The sequence below is a fragment of the Penicillium concentricum genome (genome assembly GCF_028827145.1).
Source record: "Penicillium concentricum strain IBT 3081 chromosome Unknown utg000002l_segment0_segment0, whole genome shotgun sequence".
NCBI lineage: Eukaryota > Fungi > Ascomycota > Eurotiomycetes > Eurotiales > Aspergillaceae > Penicillium > Penicillium concentricum.
Genome location: NW_026622755.1, coordinates 3,884,396 through 3,898,932, shown reverse-complemented (window position 1 = coordinate 3,898,932; position 14,537 = coordinate 3,884,396). Strand labels below are relative to the sequence as shown.

At 49.2% G+C, this 14,537-nt stretch overlaps 5 protein-coding genes across 5 annotated transcripts; 2 read left to right on the top strand and 3 right to left on the bottom strand.

Annotated features, from left to right (window-relative positions):
• Positions 1–3,561: 3,561 nt before the first annotated feature.
• Positions 3,562–4,312, bottom strand: N7517_005108 (phosphoribosylglycinamide formyltransferase; the record flags this gene model as incomplete). Its single annotated transcript, XM_056722838.1, has 2 exons — positions 3,562–3,822; positions 3,902–4,312. The coding sequence occupies 2 exons, from the start codon at positions 4,310–4,312 to the stop codon at positions 3,562–3,564; spliced, it is 672 nt and encodes a 223-aa protein (XP_056579088.1).
• A 775-nt stretch (positions 4,313–5,087) lies between these two features.
• On the bottom strand, positions 5,088–7,752 carry N7517_005107 (RING-H2 finger protein; the record flags this gene model as incomplete). Its single annotated transcript, XM_056722837.1, has 2 exons — positions 5,088–5,255; positions 5,314–7,752. The coding sequence occupies 2 exons, from the start codon at positions 7,750–7,752 to the stop codon at positions 5,088–5,090; spliced, it is 2,607 nt and encodes an 868-aa protein (XP_056579087.1).
• Positions 7,753–8,537: 785 nt separating this feature from the next.
• N7517_005106 (uncharacterized protein) lies at positions 8,538–9,830 on the top strand (the record flags this gene model as incomplete). The annotated part of the gene is made up of 1 exon (XM_056722836.1): positions 8,538–9,830. One exon carries the CDS (start codon positions 8,538–8,540, stop codon positions 9,828–9,830), a length of 1,293 nt encoding a protein of 430 aa, XP_056579086.1.
• Positions 9,831–10,244: 414 nt separating this feature from the next.
• Positions 10,245–11,851, top strand: N7517_005105 (uncharacterized protein; the record flags this gene model as incomplete). The annotated part of the gene is made up of 2 exons (XM_056722835.1): positions 10,245–10,665; positions 10,716–11,851. 2 exons carry the CDS (start codon positions 10,245–10,247, stop codon positions 11,849–11,851), a joined length of 1,557 nt encoding a protein of 518 aa, XP_056579085.1.
• A 416-nt stretch (positions 11,852–12,267) lies between these two features.
• On the bottom strand, positions 12,268–14,509 carry N7517_005104 (VPS9 domain-containing protein; the record flags this gene model as incomplete). Its single annotated transcript, XM_056722834.1, has 2 exons — positions 12,268–14,146; positions 14,211–14,509. The coding sequence occupies 2 exons, from the start codon at positions 14,507–14,509 to the stop codon at positions 12,268–12,270; spliced, it is 2,178 nt and encodes a 725-aa protein (XP_056579084.1).
• Between the last annotated feature and the right edge of the window lie 28 nt (positions 14,510–14,537).

The following is a 14,537-nucleotide window of genomic DNA, read 5'->3' as shown; positions in this document are numbered from 1 at the left end:
GAAAGGGAAAAAAGATGATTTGGCTATAAAAATGTCTTTTGAACGGATTTATTTATCAAATTAACGTATTAACGTATTTCTTTTTTTTTCTTTTTTTTTCTTTCTATTTTAGTGCCCAGCCTCGAAGCTAAATGATCTGCGGTATCTAAATACGATACATATTCTCTACAGAATATAAGAGTAGAATATGGAATAAGAAATGGAAGAGATAGGATAGAATACAAATGGATATGGTATATGAATACTAGGTGGATATACCATGGGCTGATCCAGGAGAGCTCCCCTCCGGCTAAAAGATAGCGGAGCCACATATGGGGCTTGGTATAGGTATTGCCATTCAGGGCCATATAACGCGTTTAGTTCAATAGCTAGCTTTTTTTTAAAATTATATTCTCAGAGGCAAAAAGTTCCAAGTTACATTTGCTTCTAAATAGGTACTTTTTTTTACCTTGATACGGAATACTACCCTGGCCCCTGATCTTCAACATCTTGAACAACCTTTTAGATAGACACAAAATCAAAAGCAGATCTTAACGGACGAACTTCGGTTCTCGGCGTATCAGAAAAATGACAGAGCAAAAGAAGGGACAAAATAAAATAAAAAAAGGGGGGGAAGACGACGATCCCAAGCCACAAGGATAAATCCAAGCAATTCTCGTCTTAGGGCTTGGCTGGGTCTATGCAGAGGATCATGATCAGAGAGTCTATGGATTTGTCCCGGTCCCCCGAGCCCTTTTCGGTTTATGGTACAGATTACTATGAGCTAGTACTAGAAGTTTTTGGCAGTTTTCTTTGTGCCTTTTTGGGGCTTGGATCGAAGAGAGATAGTGATGGATCCTAGGTTAGGTTATTTTCCTATGTCTTACCTTTTTTGGCCTTTCACTTTTTCCCTGTATATCTAGTGGATTCAAGGTAACCCCAAGGATCATCAATTCACCCGGCGATTATGTATTAAGCGCCGGCAAGGTGATGATCATTCCCTGACTGCATTCTGTACAAAGTACGGAGTACGGAGTCCTTTGAACGGCGAGTCCCGCAATAAAAAAACCTAAACTCGGCAATTTCGAAACCTTCGAGGGATAAAAAAGAAATTGCCGAAAACGTTCTATTGACGGAGATCGGTTCCAAGTGGAGGCAGCTAGGGTTGATTGTGGGAATCTGAAGGTTCTCATTCGACGATTAGAGAGACAATAGGCTGCACTAATGATTCATGGTCTTTCTACTAAATGTGGGGGGCTTCTTTTTTTCTCTTTAGTATTTTTTTTCTCTATCTTAACTGGCTCTAGACAAAATATCGGTGTGCCATCACAAAATTATGCAGCTGTAAGCTATTTCTACGCGCTTTCTCCCTCTCACCTCCCGATTCGAGGGGTTAAAAAAATATCCGGGGTTTTGTCCGGCAATGTGTCTGATCGACGATTGACAGAAGGTGGGCCTACTATATACATAGATCGAAAAAAAAAGACACTAACGCTCGTGGAAGCCTTGGATCGACTCCAATACCGGCTCAAATGTCTCAATTCAGTTGGAAACTCCGTCCTCTAGCACCCTGTATCCTTAATTTGACTCGCAATATTCAATGATCAAAATATAGGGATAAGGGGAAGTTATGATGAATATTATATGGAGATGCATATAGATTGCAACCCCAACGAAATAGAAATAGCCAGATAACCCCGAAGCATATTTCAAGGTTCCAAAGCTCTGGCCACATCCCATGGCAATGGCTGGACCGTGCACGGGTCTCCATCTGGGTGAGATATAACTCGGACTAAGACAACGCTAGGGGACCATCAAGACGGGGACCCATGTGAGTACTTGGCAGCCCTGAGGCTGCTAGGCTGATTCTTTTTTTGGGGGCTTTTTGTTTTTGGCTCGCAGCTTCCCTACATATACTCCGTACTTCGTACGAAGTGCGATACTCCGTATATCACGCATCTGGTCGAAGTAATTTCTCTGGGAGATTATAGATCCGCCATAGATCCTGCGCGTTAACGTCTCCACTAATCCATTTGGCACTATACCTGATTTGGTGTCATTTTGAGAGCAACAAGGTTTCAGTGGAGACTGACTGCTAGTGAGATCAGCAGGCAGCAAAGAGTGGTTCTCTGGTGGACTCGTTGAAGATCATATGGCGTTGTGATTTGCAAGGTGCGTGCGCTGAACATGAAACTGTTTTATATCAACTATGCATAATCCAACCCTGTTGGTCCAGTCAAATTGAAAGAGAATAATAGAGTTTTACTATATTGTCGGCTTATATTGTGCCCCACGAAGAAAGTGGGAAATGCGCAAAAAATATAGGCATCGGCCCGAAAACTTACAAGCCCTCTATTGGTTACCACGAGGGGTTAAAAAGTACATATTCACTTCTTTTTATCCTGGATATTCTACGGAGTACTCCGTACACTAACCTGGTGGATATAAGCTGAAATGAGGTATATAGATCTAACTGGTAGTCGGAGATTATTACCCCAAATTTCACCTGTAACAAAGTATCAAGTAATCCTGTTTTACATGTACAAAGTATACGCATAGTGCAAATGAGGATTCAGTTATCAAAAAACAAGCAAACAATCACTATCAGAAGTCCAGTCCGCGCCCGAAATGGGTATGATATCGCCGATCTCCGCGGGACAACATCTAATTGAGTTGACACCGGTGAATTCGGGGGCCAAAAAGCAACCCACATCAATCCACCATCAAACCTATCACCCAGTGAGTAGACGGGGAATAGTGGAGTCATCATCCATAGAACCAAGACGTTGGGAATTGGGTTGATCTGTCACGTTGGCGCCACGATCATAGGCCCAACGGCCAGTTCAACGTTACAATTCCGATTTCCTACCTCTTGGTTGCACTGCATGGACACCTTTCCTCTTTCGTGATTTGCCCTCTTTAGAGGCTATAGATTTCCGGTGAGTGGCGGTCTCCGATTTGTCCAACTTGTACTCCGTATACCTTGTAGAGATGTCGTACACATACAGGGTGTGTCGCGTGGCACATGCCTGACTTTGTCAGAACTAAGCTATGAACTTTCCCAAAAATAGTAGTTTCCACCTGGGCATATAGCATATTGGAGAGGGGAGGGCTAAGGTGCTAATTCTGCTGTCCAGGCCTGGGCCTAACATGTGACCGGTGGAATGGTTGCAATTTTACAACCCCGTTGATTACCTAGGTAAGGCGATTTGCTTAGCCATTTGGGCTATGATCCTGCATGTCTCATTTCCATGACTATAATTACCATGAGACATATAAGATTCGCCCACGCTTGTCTCGGCATGTTCTTGGCTTCCCTCCGCAGCCGGGCCGCGGCTTTGATTTCCTAATCGGTACTCCAGAACTGAAATATACAGCATGCAATATGATGTCTTTTTTTTCCTGCAATCATACAAGATATACGGAGTAGTCATAAATCGTCAACAGCCCCGACCATGGCATCATTCGGGATTTATAGTCCTGGGTCAATCGCTGGTCAAACAAAACGTAGTTCGACAAGTGCGTCCCTTCGGCCAGTATCTGGCACTATGCAGAGTAATGTCATCCAAGACAAATGGGTATTCATGCACTTGTGCCTTTTTGTTTCTGGGCCATCAATTCTTTCACTACTTTATCCACTCCTTCCACAACGACTCCCCACTCAGCTTCATGGACCCGAGTTTCAAAGGTCTCGAGGTTCTCATCCTGGCCCTTCTGGAAAGGAATCTCCCGCACCAGAATTGGTGTACCCATATCCACCTCGGAAATGACATCGTGCATCATAACACCAGTCTTGTCAATCTGTCCCTCCAACCATGCAGCATGAGCACGGCCAATCGCATTCTAATGACCAGAAAAAAAAGATATCAGCATATCATCCCAGCTAACAAGGTAGAATCCCCAAAAGAGGTCTATGACTTACAACGCCATTGAACGCCCCCGGCAACGCGGGGTGCAAGTTAATAATCCTTGTCTTAGCAGCCTCCAGAGGCTCCAAGAACTGCGGGGAGAGAATGTGCATGAAGCCGAGACACACGACCAGCTCTGGCGCGTCGGCAAGGATCAGCCTTGCGAGCTCAGCATCGTATTCCTCGCGCGCAAGCTGGACACCCTCTGGCGTCGCGGGGTGCTGCTTCTTGTACTTCACAAGGTTGTGGTATTCGGTTGGGATGTTGGCCTTGCTTGCGCGCTCGAGGCCGAACGCGGTTTTGCGGTTGGAGATTACGCGGACGATTGTTGCGTTTAACTGACCTGCGGCCACTTTATCGATCACGGCTTGCAGGTTTGAGCCATTGCCGGATATGAGGACTGTGGTGCGAATTGGGGAGGTCATAGTGGATTGTAGGCTTATAGGTCTTTGGTGGGTTGTATGGTGGGGGTTTCCGTGAAATTGCAGACTTCGGAGGTTGAAAGGGCAGAGAGCACGCTTTAAACTTTTTTTTCGGCCACGGTGGGGTCAATTGAGCACTGCCGTTGATAGTGAGACTGCAGATGATAGCCTCAAAGCTTAGAGAATAAACAAAATAATACAAAAGCTCACTGGCGCAGCCAGCAATGGGGAGTTGGGCCCGGGGATTTTTTGGATTACCTAAGTCGGCCGCGGGGCAGCGGGCCCCGGAGCTGTAGATGAGATATTATGGACTATGTATACATGGAATATCAACGGCAATAATTATAACAAAAGTATCCAAGGCTATTTACGCCACATGGTATTTGTACATGATTTCAATGTGTGAAATATTTCCTGGCCTGAGGGGTATGGCCAGTGTGTAAATCTACGACAATAGACCGAAGAAACAAAAACCAAGAATTGATAGACGTAAAGGCTAACATTCTCGGGGCTGGAAGTCTGAGTTATCTTCCAAGAGGGTTCCTTGTTCCTAGGCTCCAGGAGCAGATATTCAATAGCCCAACATGATAAAAGCACCTAAAGACGATGCACATAAATGAAATGCAAAGGGGATATCCATGGGGAAAAAATCGTTAAAAGATTCTAAGCACACGCTGCATGCTAAAGCTAAAGGGGAATAGAATTCAAAAGTCAAAGTTTGGAGTTGGGAGTTGCTCACATGGTTGGTTTGACCATGCTTGCTAGGAGGTGACAGGGATCAGACGGCCGTGCCATCTGGAGTTGGAGCAGGGGCAGAAGCAGGGGCAGAAGCAGGGGGAGGAGCAGTATTGGGTGCTGGGTTGTCGGTGTTGGAGTCATTACTGGGGACTTCGTTGACGCCCTGACCTCGACACAGAGGACAAGAGTTTCTCCCAGTGGTTAACCACTACGATGTACGGTCAGTAATCGGACAGATCGAAACAAAATATGCGAAGGTAACAAACCTGGTCTATGCAGTCTTTGTGGAAGACGTGTTTGCATTTACCCAGCTCTCGCACTTCCTCGGCCACCTCATAATCACTCAAGCAGATTAAACAGCGCTCCCCGTCTGAGATTTGAATGGCACTAGCACCTTCCACAGCTTCGGCGACCAATGAACCTGCATATTCAACAAGACGGAACAGTCCGCCGGCGGAATTGACGTCGGTTTGAGAGGCAACGGGGGGTTTGGCTGGACCCAAAAGTGATGAAAGCAGGATCATGTCCTCGTAGGTTGGGTTCTGTTTGAGAAGCATTAGCCACCAGGTTTCTGATAAAGGACAGTAGGGGATTCTTACATCTGTGAAAAGGCTTGGTGTCGTCAAAGCCGGGTGATTTTCAGAAAGATTAGTTCCAACAACATAGATTAACCAACTGCGACCTCCGCTTGGCGGGGGTTGATCGGGTTCGACCATGCCATTACGTCGAACAGCACCAGAGCCGAGGGCGCGATGACGGGCATACTCGGAATCACTTCGGCGTCGCTGACGAGCTGTATTGAATGCCATAGGCTCTTCCAAACTCTCCGCCGTCGGTTGCATTGCCTGGCCTTCATGGAGATGAGGTAAAACATCTGGAGCAATTGCTGAAGCAGAGGATGGTCTACGGCTCGGAGTGGAAGTGCCGGAGGACAAAGCAGACACCCCTTGTTCTGCTGGGGTTGATGGAGGTGGGTGCGGACCCGGAGGGCTTTCAGAGAAACCAGAGGGATGGTAGGATGGGAATGCAGCACGGGGCCCGGTATCAGACATTCTTCTAAAGGCATTGGGGACTGATGGGCGTGGAAATTCCGTAGCTGCTGCGGGGGTGTGTAGTCCTGCATGGCCTGGGTGCCGAGGAAGGTGCAATCTGGATCGCACATCGCCCCGTTGGGTAGGTTCGCCAGTGGTATCTTGAGGCCGCGGAATACTATTGGGTGGCAAAAAGGGTAGGCCGAGCAGAGCATCTAGACCGGGTCCTGGACTTGCAGGTTGCTGGAGTTCGGTATTACCTCCGTTTCCAGCCGGAACGGATCGAACTCCAACGACAACCAATGTAACTGTTCGTCCTTCGCCCTCAGCAGGCTCGTCGACGTCCATCCCATCGCTCTGGGTCCCACGGTCGCTCGCACCATTCGCGCTCTGCCCTGAAGCGCCTGGACCCGTGGGTGAATCTGAATTGGCAAATCGGAATACACGCAAGAAATTGACGGGATGTGAGGGTACTTCATTTGTAGTCGGCCCCTCCCCTGTTGTAGTCGGTTGAGCCTGCGCAGAAGTCGCGTGCTGCAAACTCTGGATGAAATTCTCCAACGAGCCATCCAACCCATCATTGCCCAATGCTTGGATATTAGGCAACGCAGGACCGGCTGTGCCGGATAGCTGAGCTGCAATTGCGGATGCAGCGAGCTGAAGGACCCTTGACAGAGGTGTTTGCTCCTCTCGCCGCAGGACTCTAGATGATCTCGCCCGGATAATCCCAGGTAATCGGCGCATCAAAGCAGGACTCGGCTGGGTAGGAGATGAACCAGTTGCCGGCTCCCCAGCCTGGATAGCCGGTTCTACTGAATCAAGTTCATGAGGCGGCTCGCCGAAGTCCAGGCGCGTGTCCATGGCCCTATCGTCAAATAAGGGATCTGACATTTGATATTCCGGGCTTTCGTGGGGCCGCAAATCTGAGTATGGCTGACCGAACATGTGTGAAATGGGAGATGAAATCGAATGGCGCATGCGTTGTAGCCTGACACTCCGTCGCCAGGATGCTCTTGTAGGCTCGGGTATTTGAGATGGCAAGTCGATATATGCCGGGGTTACTGGTGCATCTGGAATTCCAGCAGACTCCGCGCGGGGTGGAATAAAATATGGCGCTCGAGCGGATCGGCGCCGAGTAATTCCTCTAGAGCCCAGTGAGTTGAAAGCACTAAACCGACCAGATGTGTGAGCGGTCTCGGATCTTGGGATGGGCATATGAATTAGGCCATGTCGATGTGCATGTCCCTCCGCCGGAGTTTCTTCTTGACTGTTGAGAAGTCCACGGATGACTGAATTGGGAAGAAGCCTAGAGCCCAGCCTTGACATGGTCGATTGTCTTCGTGCTGCCATTCGAGCAAATGCCGCAGTGCGGTATTCGCGGGGTGGTAGCTCATACTCGGGCCCGTCCTCCTCCTCGATACTCCGCATGGGTTGCGAACCTCCAGCAGAGAGCCGGCCTGGCCGGTCGGATGGCATATCTTGGTCGCTCCTTGTGTGTGTGTTCATGTCTGTCAGGGGTGAGAAACCACCCTCTCCGTTGTGTTCAGCCGCCTGTCTATGATTCATGTCTTCTTCATCCCTTGTGTTAGGGCCACGCTGTGTCGAGAAAGGTGCAAGGTGTGCCGGATAGCCAGTATTAGATGGATCACGTTGCGTAGAAGAGGACTGTCCCATAGTAACAGAGTTGTGGCTGTTGGAATGATGCAGAGAGTGTCAACGATTGTTCATTGCCACGCGAGGAACATACGGCTAGTAGCGGCGACCGTATCGATATTGGGTTGAACCTAGGAGATGGATAAAACGAGTGAAAGATATTTGAGTGATGTACAAAACAGATGTTGATTTACTGCTCAAGCTGACAGGTCGATGCAGTTGATACTCGGGGGTGATTCTGAAGAAGCCGTATATGTCGGACCTTTGGAACAAAGGAGTGGAGAGCAGACAGGGAGTTGGCGGTAACCGGGTTATTTGCAACAGGTACGAAACGCGTAAGACAAATTTCACTGCCCAATACGAGTAACAGCGGCCAGAGGTCTCAAACTGTCTAACAAGTTCAGGCACAGCCCACACTCCGAGTAGTATAACCGCCGAGCCTTGAATCTCGGGGAGCTATGGCAACCACTCTCAGAATAGAACAGCCAGCGACTGGCAGACACGAAACTGAGGTAAAAGAGCGCCGTGGATAATGAAAAGGGGGAACTAGAGGAAAAGAAAAAGGAGGAGTAGAGGAGTCATATCAAAGCAAGCAATTGATAGAGGACGATAAGTGATGATGTTTGCCTTCTTTGCTTCGATTCGGGTGCCTGAGGCACCATATTCCATTCCGTCATCTTCCACCACCCGTCTCTCTGACAAATGTGCAACCATCGATTGGAGCAATCACAACCTGGGCCCTAGTACAGACTGCTACGGCTCTTACCTTCTTTTCCGGCGCATGGAATACGCCCCCTCTTGAGCATATGGCTGTGCCGTCGTCTTCAGTTTTTTCTCTACCACTACCGCCTTGGCTCCACCCGCCTGGTACTCGCATATCTCAATATGACCGCCGGAAACGCAAAAGGAGTGTGGGATGGAGTGAAAGCGATGTGGACGGCGAAGAAACAACTGATATAGCCTCTGCTACAGAATCTGAGCCGGCTGGGGCTCCCTTGGTATTGACGCCGAATGAATCCCATCAGTACCGAATTGCCGGTTTTCCGTCCAACCAAGAATTGCCGAAAGGCCATTTCCCTCACGCACAAGATAAGGATGAGCAACTCAGAAGAGAGACTACCTCACGCCACCTTAAAGACTTGGCGGCATTATCACCTCCAGTCTACCCTCCTCAGTCGGCCCAGCAAGGCAACATTCGCTTCCAACATTTGGGGGCATTGACAGCCATTTTACATCGATGTATGCTCAAAGGTGATTATGTTCGAGCTGGACGAGCTTGGGGCTTGATCTTGCGCGAAGATTACAGAGGCTTTCGAATGGACGTCCGCAACGAAGCAAGGTGGGGCATCGGCGCTGAAATCTTGCTGCGGCGTGACGAACAGGAAAACCCAGTCAATCCTGGTACCATCAAGATGCCGAATCCGATGGAACGCACACGCGTAAATTTTACCACCAAGGGCTTTGCGGCAGCCAAAGAATATTATGAACGACTTATTCTCAACCATCCGTTCATGAAATCTTCACCACAGTCTATTTCCTCTTTGCACTTCTATCCTGCAATGTTTGGGCTTTGGGTGTATATGACCCAGGAGGAAAGCAAGACGAAAAGGAAAGATATTGCTCTTCGCCAGGAAGAAGAGCCTGATGAGTTTTCTGAGGACGAAGTTTCTGAATTTGAATTCGGACACCGCCGGAAGTCACAAAACAAGGCAGATGCTGCCATCACAGCAATCAGGGCACTGGAGTTGGAACAGGCGCAGCAGATTGCTTCCCGTATGGACCAGCTTCTAGGATCTCCTCCATACTCTGACTCGCCTGAATTACTAGAGCTCAGAGGAATGATCTCCTTGTGGATCGGTAATCTATTCCTGTCTGCGCTATCATTACCGGCAGACTTTCAAGAAGATCACGACCCCGACCGGATGCTCATGGATGAAACTCCTGGCTCCCTTGAAGCGAGACGTGAGCACAGGCTTGCAACTGAAAAGAAAGCAACCGAGGTCCAAAGGTCGATTGAGCTCTTCGAGAAGGCTAAGAAACGAGGCAGGAGTGTCGCATACAATCTGGAGAATTTCCATATTGATGATGACTCTGGTTGAGATGATCTCGATGTTCTTCTGCTGTGGAAATGCTCATGTAAACTTGTACCCAATATACCCCCAATGAATTGCATTTTACAACTAAATACCTCTCTCGCCCAGTACAATATAGTTCGTTGTATAAGTTGTATAAGACACTTTTATGTGCCATTAGGTGTTTGTGGCATGCACGATGGATCCAAGCAAGCATCCATGGATGTCTGGCATTTATACAGGGAGATCACCGCCAGTCCATGCCCGTAATTGCCGTAGATGAGGCTTGAAGACGTTTAAAACGATCGGCACGTGACTACGCGGCGATATCGCGTTTGCCCAACCACCTTAACGTGGACTGATCACCGTCTTTCAGCGTCATCAAAAAAAAAATAACACATCACTTCATTCCCCCTACAATACCTAATTACACAAAAAATCATGGGGGTTGGCGATTATGTCCATTCCAAAGAAGGTGGGCAGGTTCGCGGAGCCCCCGATCAAGCCCTCCAGTCGCGCCAGCAACGTGCAGAACAAGCCAGAGTCGAGGTGCCAGTCACCCAGCTAGTCGATCCAAGTCTTCCAGGTGTCAATGGTAGAGGTGGTTTACTAGAATTCCATGGTACATCTCAATTTCCCAATCAGCCCCGCAATCTTCCTACGAATGGAATGCAGCGGGACAGGGACGTGTTCGACACAGACGTGGAGGCCATTGATGATTCCACCGTGGCGGGGACTAGCGTCTACGGATTTGACGACAACAAATCTCAAGCAGCGTCAAGTACCAATGCTGCCTACACCAACCCCCTCCACCAACGACCTACCAGTCCCGGCCTTCACGGCATACTTACGGGTCTAACTGGTATGAAGGCTTGGGCGACCAAGCCATGAAGAAAGCTGGCTTTGACTCAGATGACTTCGATGACTTTGGAAGCCAAATGACTTCGTCTCTTGGTGGAGATGGCGAGGATAACGAAAAGCCCGACGAAGCGCACGACTGGCATGTGCCACAAAAACCGCGTATGACCGAGGAGCCATTGAGCAAGCGCCTGGAGAATTTCTGGTCCGCCAGCAGAAAGAGAACAACCTCACGGCAGCCTGTTACCGTAGACTCTGACCCCGAGCCTCAGACTCAACCACAACCCAAGTCTAAGCCGCGGAAATTGGGTCAATTGCTTCCTCCAACTGGGCCTAGGAAGATTGTTCTACCTCACAGCTCGTCAGCGACGCCTAGGACACGTTTTAGTCCGCCAAAGCCTTCACTTCTTGAACAACTCGACCAACAGCTCGATGCATCCCCTACTCGCCATCACTCTCAACCTCCACCAGATGTTGGCCGGTCACTCAGCATTACATCGTTTCAAGAGCATACTGACAGCGACGGTGGAAGTGATGATGGCATGGACCGCACTATACGCGCGGATGAAAGACGGGAAAGCGGGGGGCATTCAACTAATGCCTTTGATATGACCAGTCTGACCGACCTAGACGTCGACCACACCATGCACGATCCCTTTTTTGTGCACGAGTCGCACGAGTCGCACGAGCCGCTTCATCGGAGCCGTCGTAACACTGTCATTCATTCCAAAAAAAGATCACTTGAGGCAGATTACCCCCCAGAAGTGCTTTACCAAAAGTCTTTCTCGGAGCTCCAAGCTGAGCCCTTTGACAAATCCCCCACCCCTCCTCCACCCGTTGTCAAATCACCTTCTTTGCCACCAAACCCACCTTTTGTCCCAGACACCCAAGAGCCCAGGAATGCCGTCTCCCATCTGTTAGCTCTGACAGACCAAGAACGCCAGACTTATTTGTCCCACATGACCATGGATGAATGGGAAGACTGCGGAGACCAAATGATCGACCGTTTTACTCATCTTCTTTCGGAAATGAAGAACCTACGACGTGCCCGGCGTCGCACAGCTGCTGTGTTTGAAGGCGAAGTCAAGCGTCGTCATGACCAAGTTGAAACACAAAATTTGGAGTTGACGAATAAATTGACCGAGATGAGAACCGGCGGTGCAGAGGTTCTGCGTGGACGCCACTCATGAGTGTATGGCTCTCTTGCTTGACATGGCTTTTCATGTTGTTTGAGATGATTGTGTTATGCCCCAAACTACCCACGGCGGGACTTCATTTATTCATGTTAATACCCCCTTTACGCTTTGGCATCTTTTTTTTTCTCTTTCTATTATTTATTTGCTGGGGTCCTACGTGGGGGCTTATCAAGTTCGTATGTTGGTCTGAAGGGTTGATTTTTGCTAAAATGATGTATGATATGGACAATGCGTAGCTCACTGCCGAGGTCGCCAAAGCTATGCTATCTAATCCAAGGTTTATTCGCCCAAATGAAATGTGATACCAGATATAATAACGCCATCGATCCATAATGCAAGAGTATTCCATCTCTCAATGCAATCAATGAGAAGGAGATGAGACAAAAAAAACGTTATCCAACCATAGAAAATTACCGAGACTCGGCAATTGGTTTATAAAGCGCAGCAGCGAGTCTCTTATAGTCCTCTAGTAGAACAGCTACGTCACCAATCCGGAGATCGCGTGCATCCTGTGTCTCAAGGAACCGCTGGATCGGAGGATCAATTTTCAACGAGGAGGTGGGGAGCGGGCTGACAGGACCACTAGCGCCGTCTACCGAGGCAGGCGATGGCTTGAACCTATCCAGTCCCGATGGGGAGACGGACCTGCCGCTGGGAGTTTCTGGTGTGTTGCGGCCAAAGTTCTTCATCATGCCCGGGATGTGGTTCAGAGGGTTGAGCGTGTTGCCAAAGTTTCGCATTGATTCTAACGGAGTGGGGGGGCTGATGGCCGAATTCGATGCAAAATCTTCGCGTAGTGATGTCGTGATGGACTTTTTACCGTTCTCCTGGGTTCGGGTGCTGTCCACACTCCTGTCTCGAGGGGTAGGGCCACCGCTGGAGAGGTCTGTGAGTCTTGAACTACTGCGTGGGGGTGTACTTTCATCCACGGAAACAGAGTTGATTGCTGCGAGCTCCCCTTGGGTCAGGTTTTGATTGGCAGCCGAGGCAGGCGGCAAAGATACTAGACGGCGAGCTTCAGCCAATGTCTTTGGCAGTATTGGTCCGCTCCCCTCCGGGCCGGGTCCTTGGATGTTCTGCATTTCCTTCAGGCGACCAAACAGAAAGTTGAAACTGCTATCCAATGTGGCACCAATGTTCTTCAAGCTCTGATCGGCAGTGGTGCGCACCGCATCATTTGCAGCCCCGAGGACTTTAGCAGGCGGTTGGAAGATATTGCTGAGGCGTCGTTGCTGTGGTGTGGCAGAGGGTCGAGGCCTGGGTAATGTAGAGGCGGGTTCTTTGATTTCTGGTTTCGACAACTCCGGCGATGCAGATACAGTCGTCACAGCCAAGATTGTAGCCTCCTTGGGGGGTCGAAAAGGATCGATATGGTCTGCGGATGGTGTCGTTGTCTCACTAGGGGTCTTGAGAGGACCATCCTGCAGCTCATCGGCCCGCAGTGTGGAAAGATCGACATTTTCCAAAAAGCTTATTGCGGCCTCTAAATTGGTTAAGCAGTAAGCCGTTTCTCCGTCAATTCTGTTCGAAGACCTGAAACGCTGGATAAAAACCAAGTTGCTGACAATGTTGATCCCTTCAGGAGGGCACGTCACAAGCGAATATATCAGCGTGGGCAGAATTTCGTCTGCAGAAGAGGAAGACGGTAAAAGTTTAGTAAGGGCGTCAACGATGGCCTTGTGCGCTGCTGCTAGTTGCTGAAGCTTTCCAAGAGGGTATTTGTAATCATTCATCTTCGCGAGATACTCTCGGGCTTGACAAAGGAATTCATTCGCCTCGTCCTGTTTCTGCTCATCGATCGATTCGAGGTCTATATCGATCCCAAGGTCCTTCAGATTAATGCCGACCAGCAGCAAAGCCGCAGTTTTGGAACGCAACTTTTCGTCTCGCACATCATCCAATGTACTTTTGTGCCTCCAGAGTTTATCATAAACCAGCTCGCAGACTCTCCGTTCGGCAGCCTCTTCTAACGCACTCCGCTTGTTTTCAAGGGCTCTACGAGCCTTTCTCCTTTCAGCTACTTCGGACGCGGTCAACATTTGGCGACCTGAAGCCCCTTGCCTGACATCATCTTGAGAGCGTTTGCTGCTCAGTTTCGACAGTGCGCTTCCCCGTGGAGCTTTCGCAGGAATCTGAGGCGAAAGATCCCGGTTAATACGAGTTATCAGGGCAGATATATGTGTGGCAATGTGGGACTCGGCGCGGCTGTAGAAAACTTGGAAGAGCTCGGAGATCTTCTCGATCGTGGGAGGCGAGTTATGTACTCTGGCGCTCAGTGAATTCACGAAACTATTGGGGAGATAGCTGTTAGAATAAAGTGTTGGGCCATGGGCACCAATATGAACACACTTACCGATCTGCCAGGCTGATTAGTTCGATCGGTAGCTCCTCCGAAGGATCTTGTACGCTTCGCGAGAGCACAAAGCCATCATCTGTCTGCGCATCGCCTGCAGTGCCAGAGTCTGCGGAGCTGGGTCTTTCAAATACGTCGGGTCCATTTTCCTGCCCCTCGATACTGAGAGGTGAGGACAGAGTTGCTGCTTTGGAGTCTTGCTCAATCGTGGGAGATTTCACGTCTGAGCCGTCCATTCTGCTGAATGACCGTGCTGAATGCAAATGAGGCTGAGTGCTATTTTCAGAGGGGCCAGACATTTTAGGGCCAGGGGCGATGGGGTCCTAT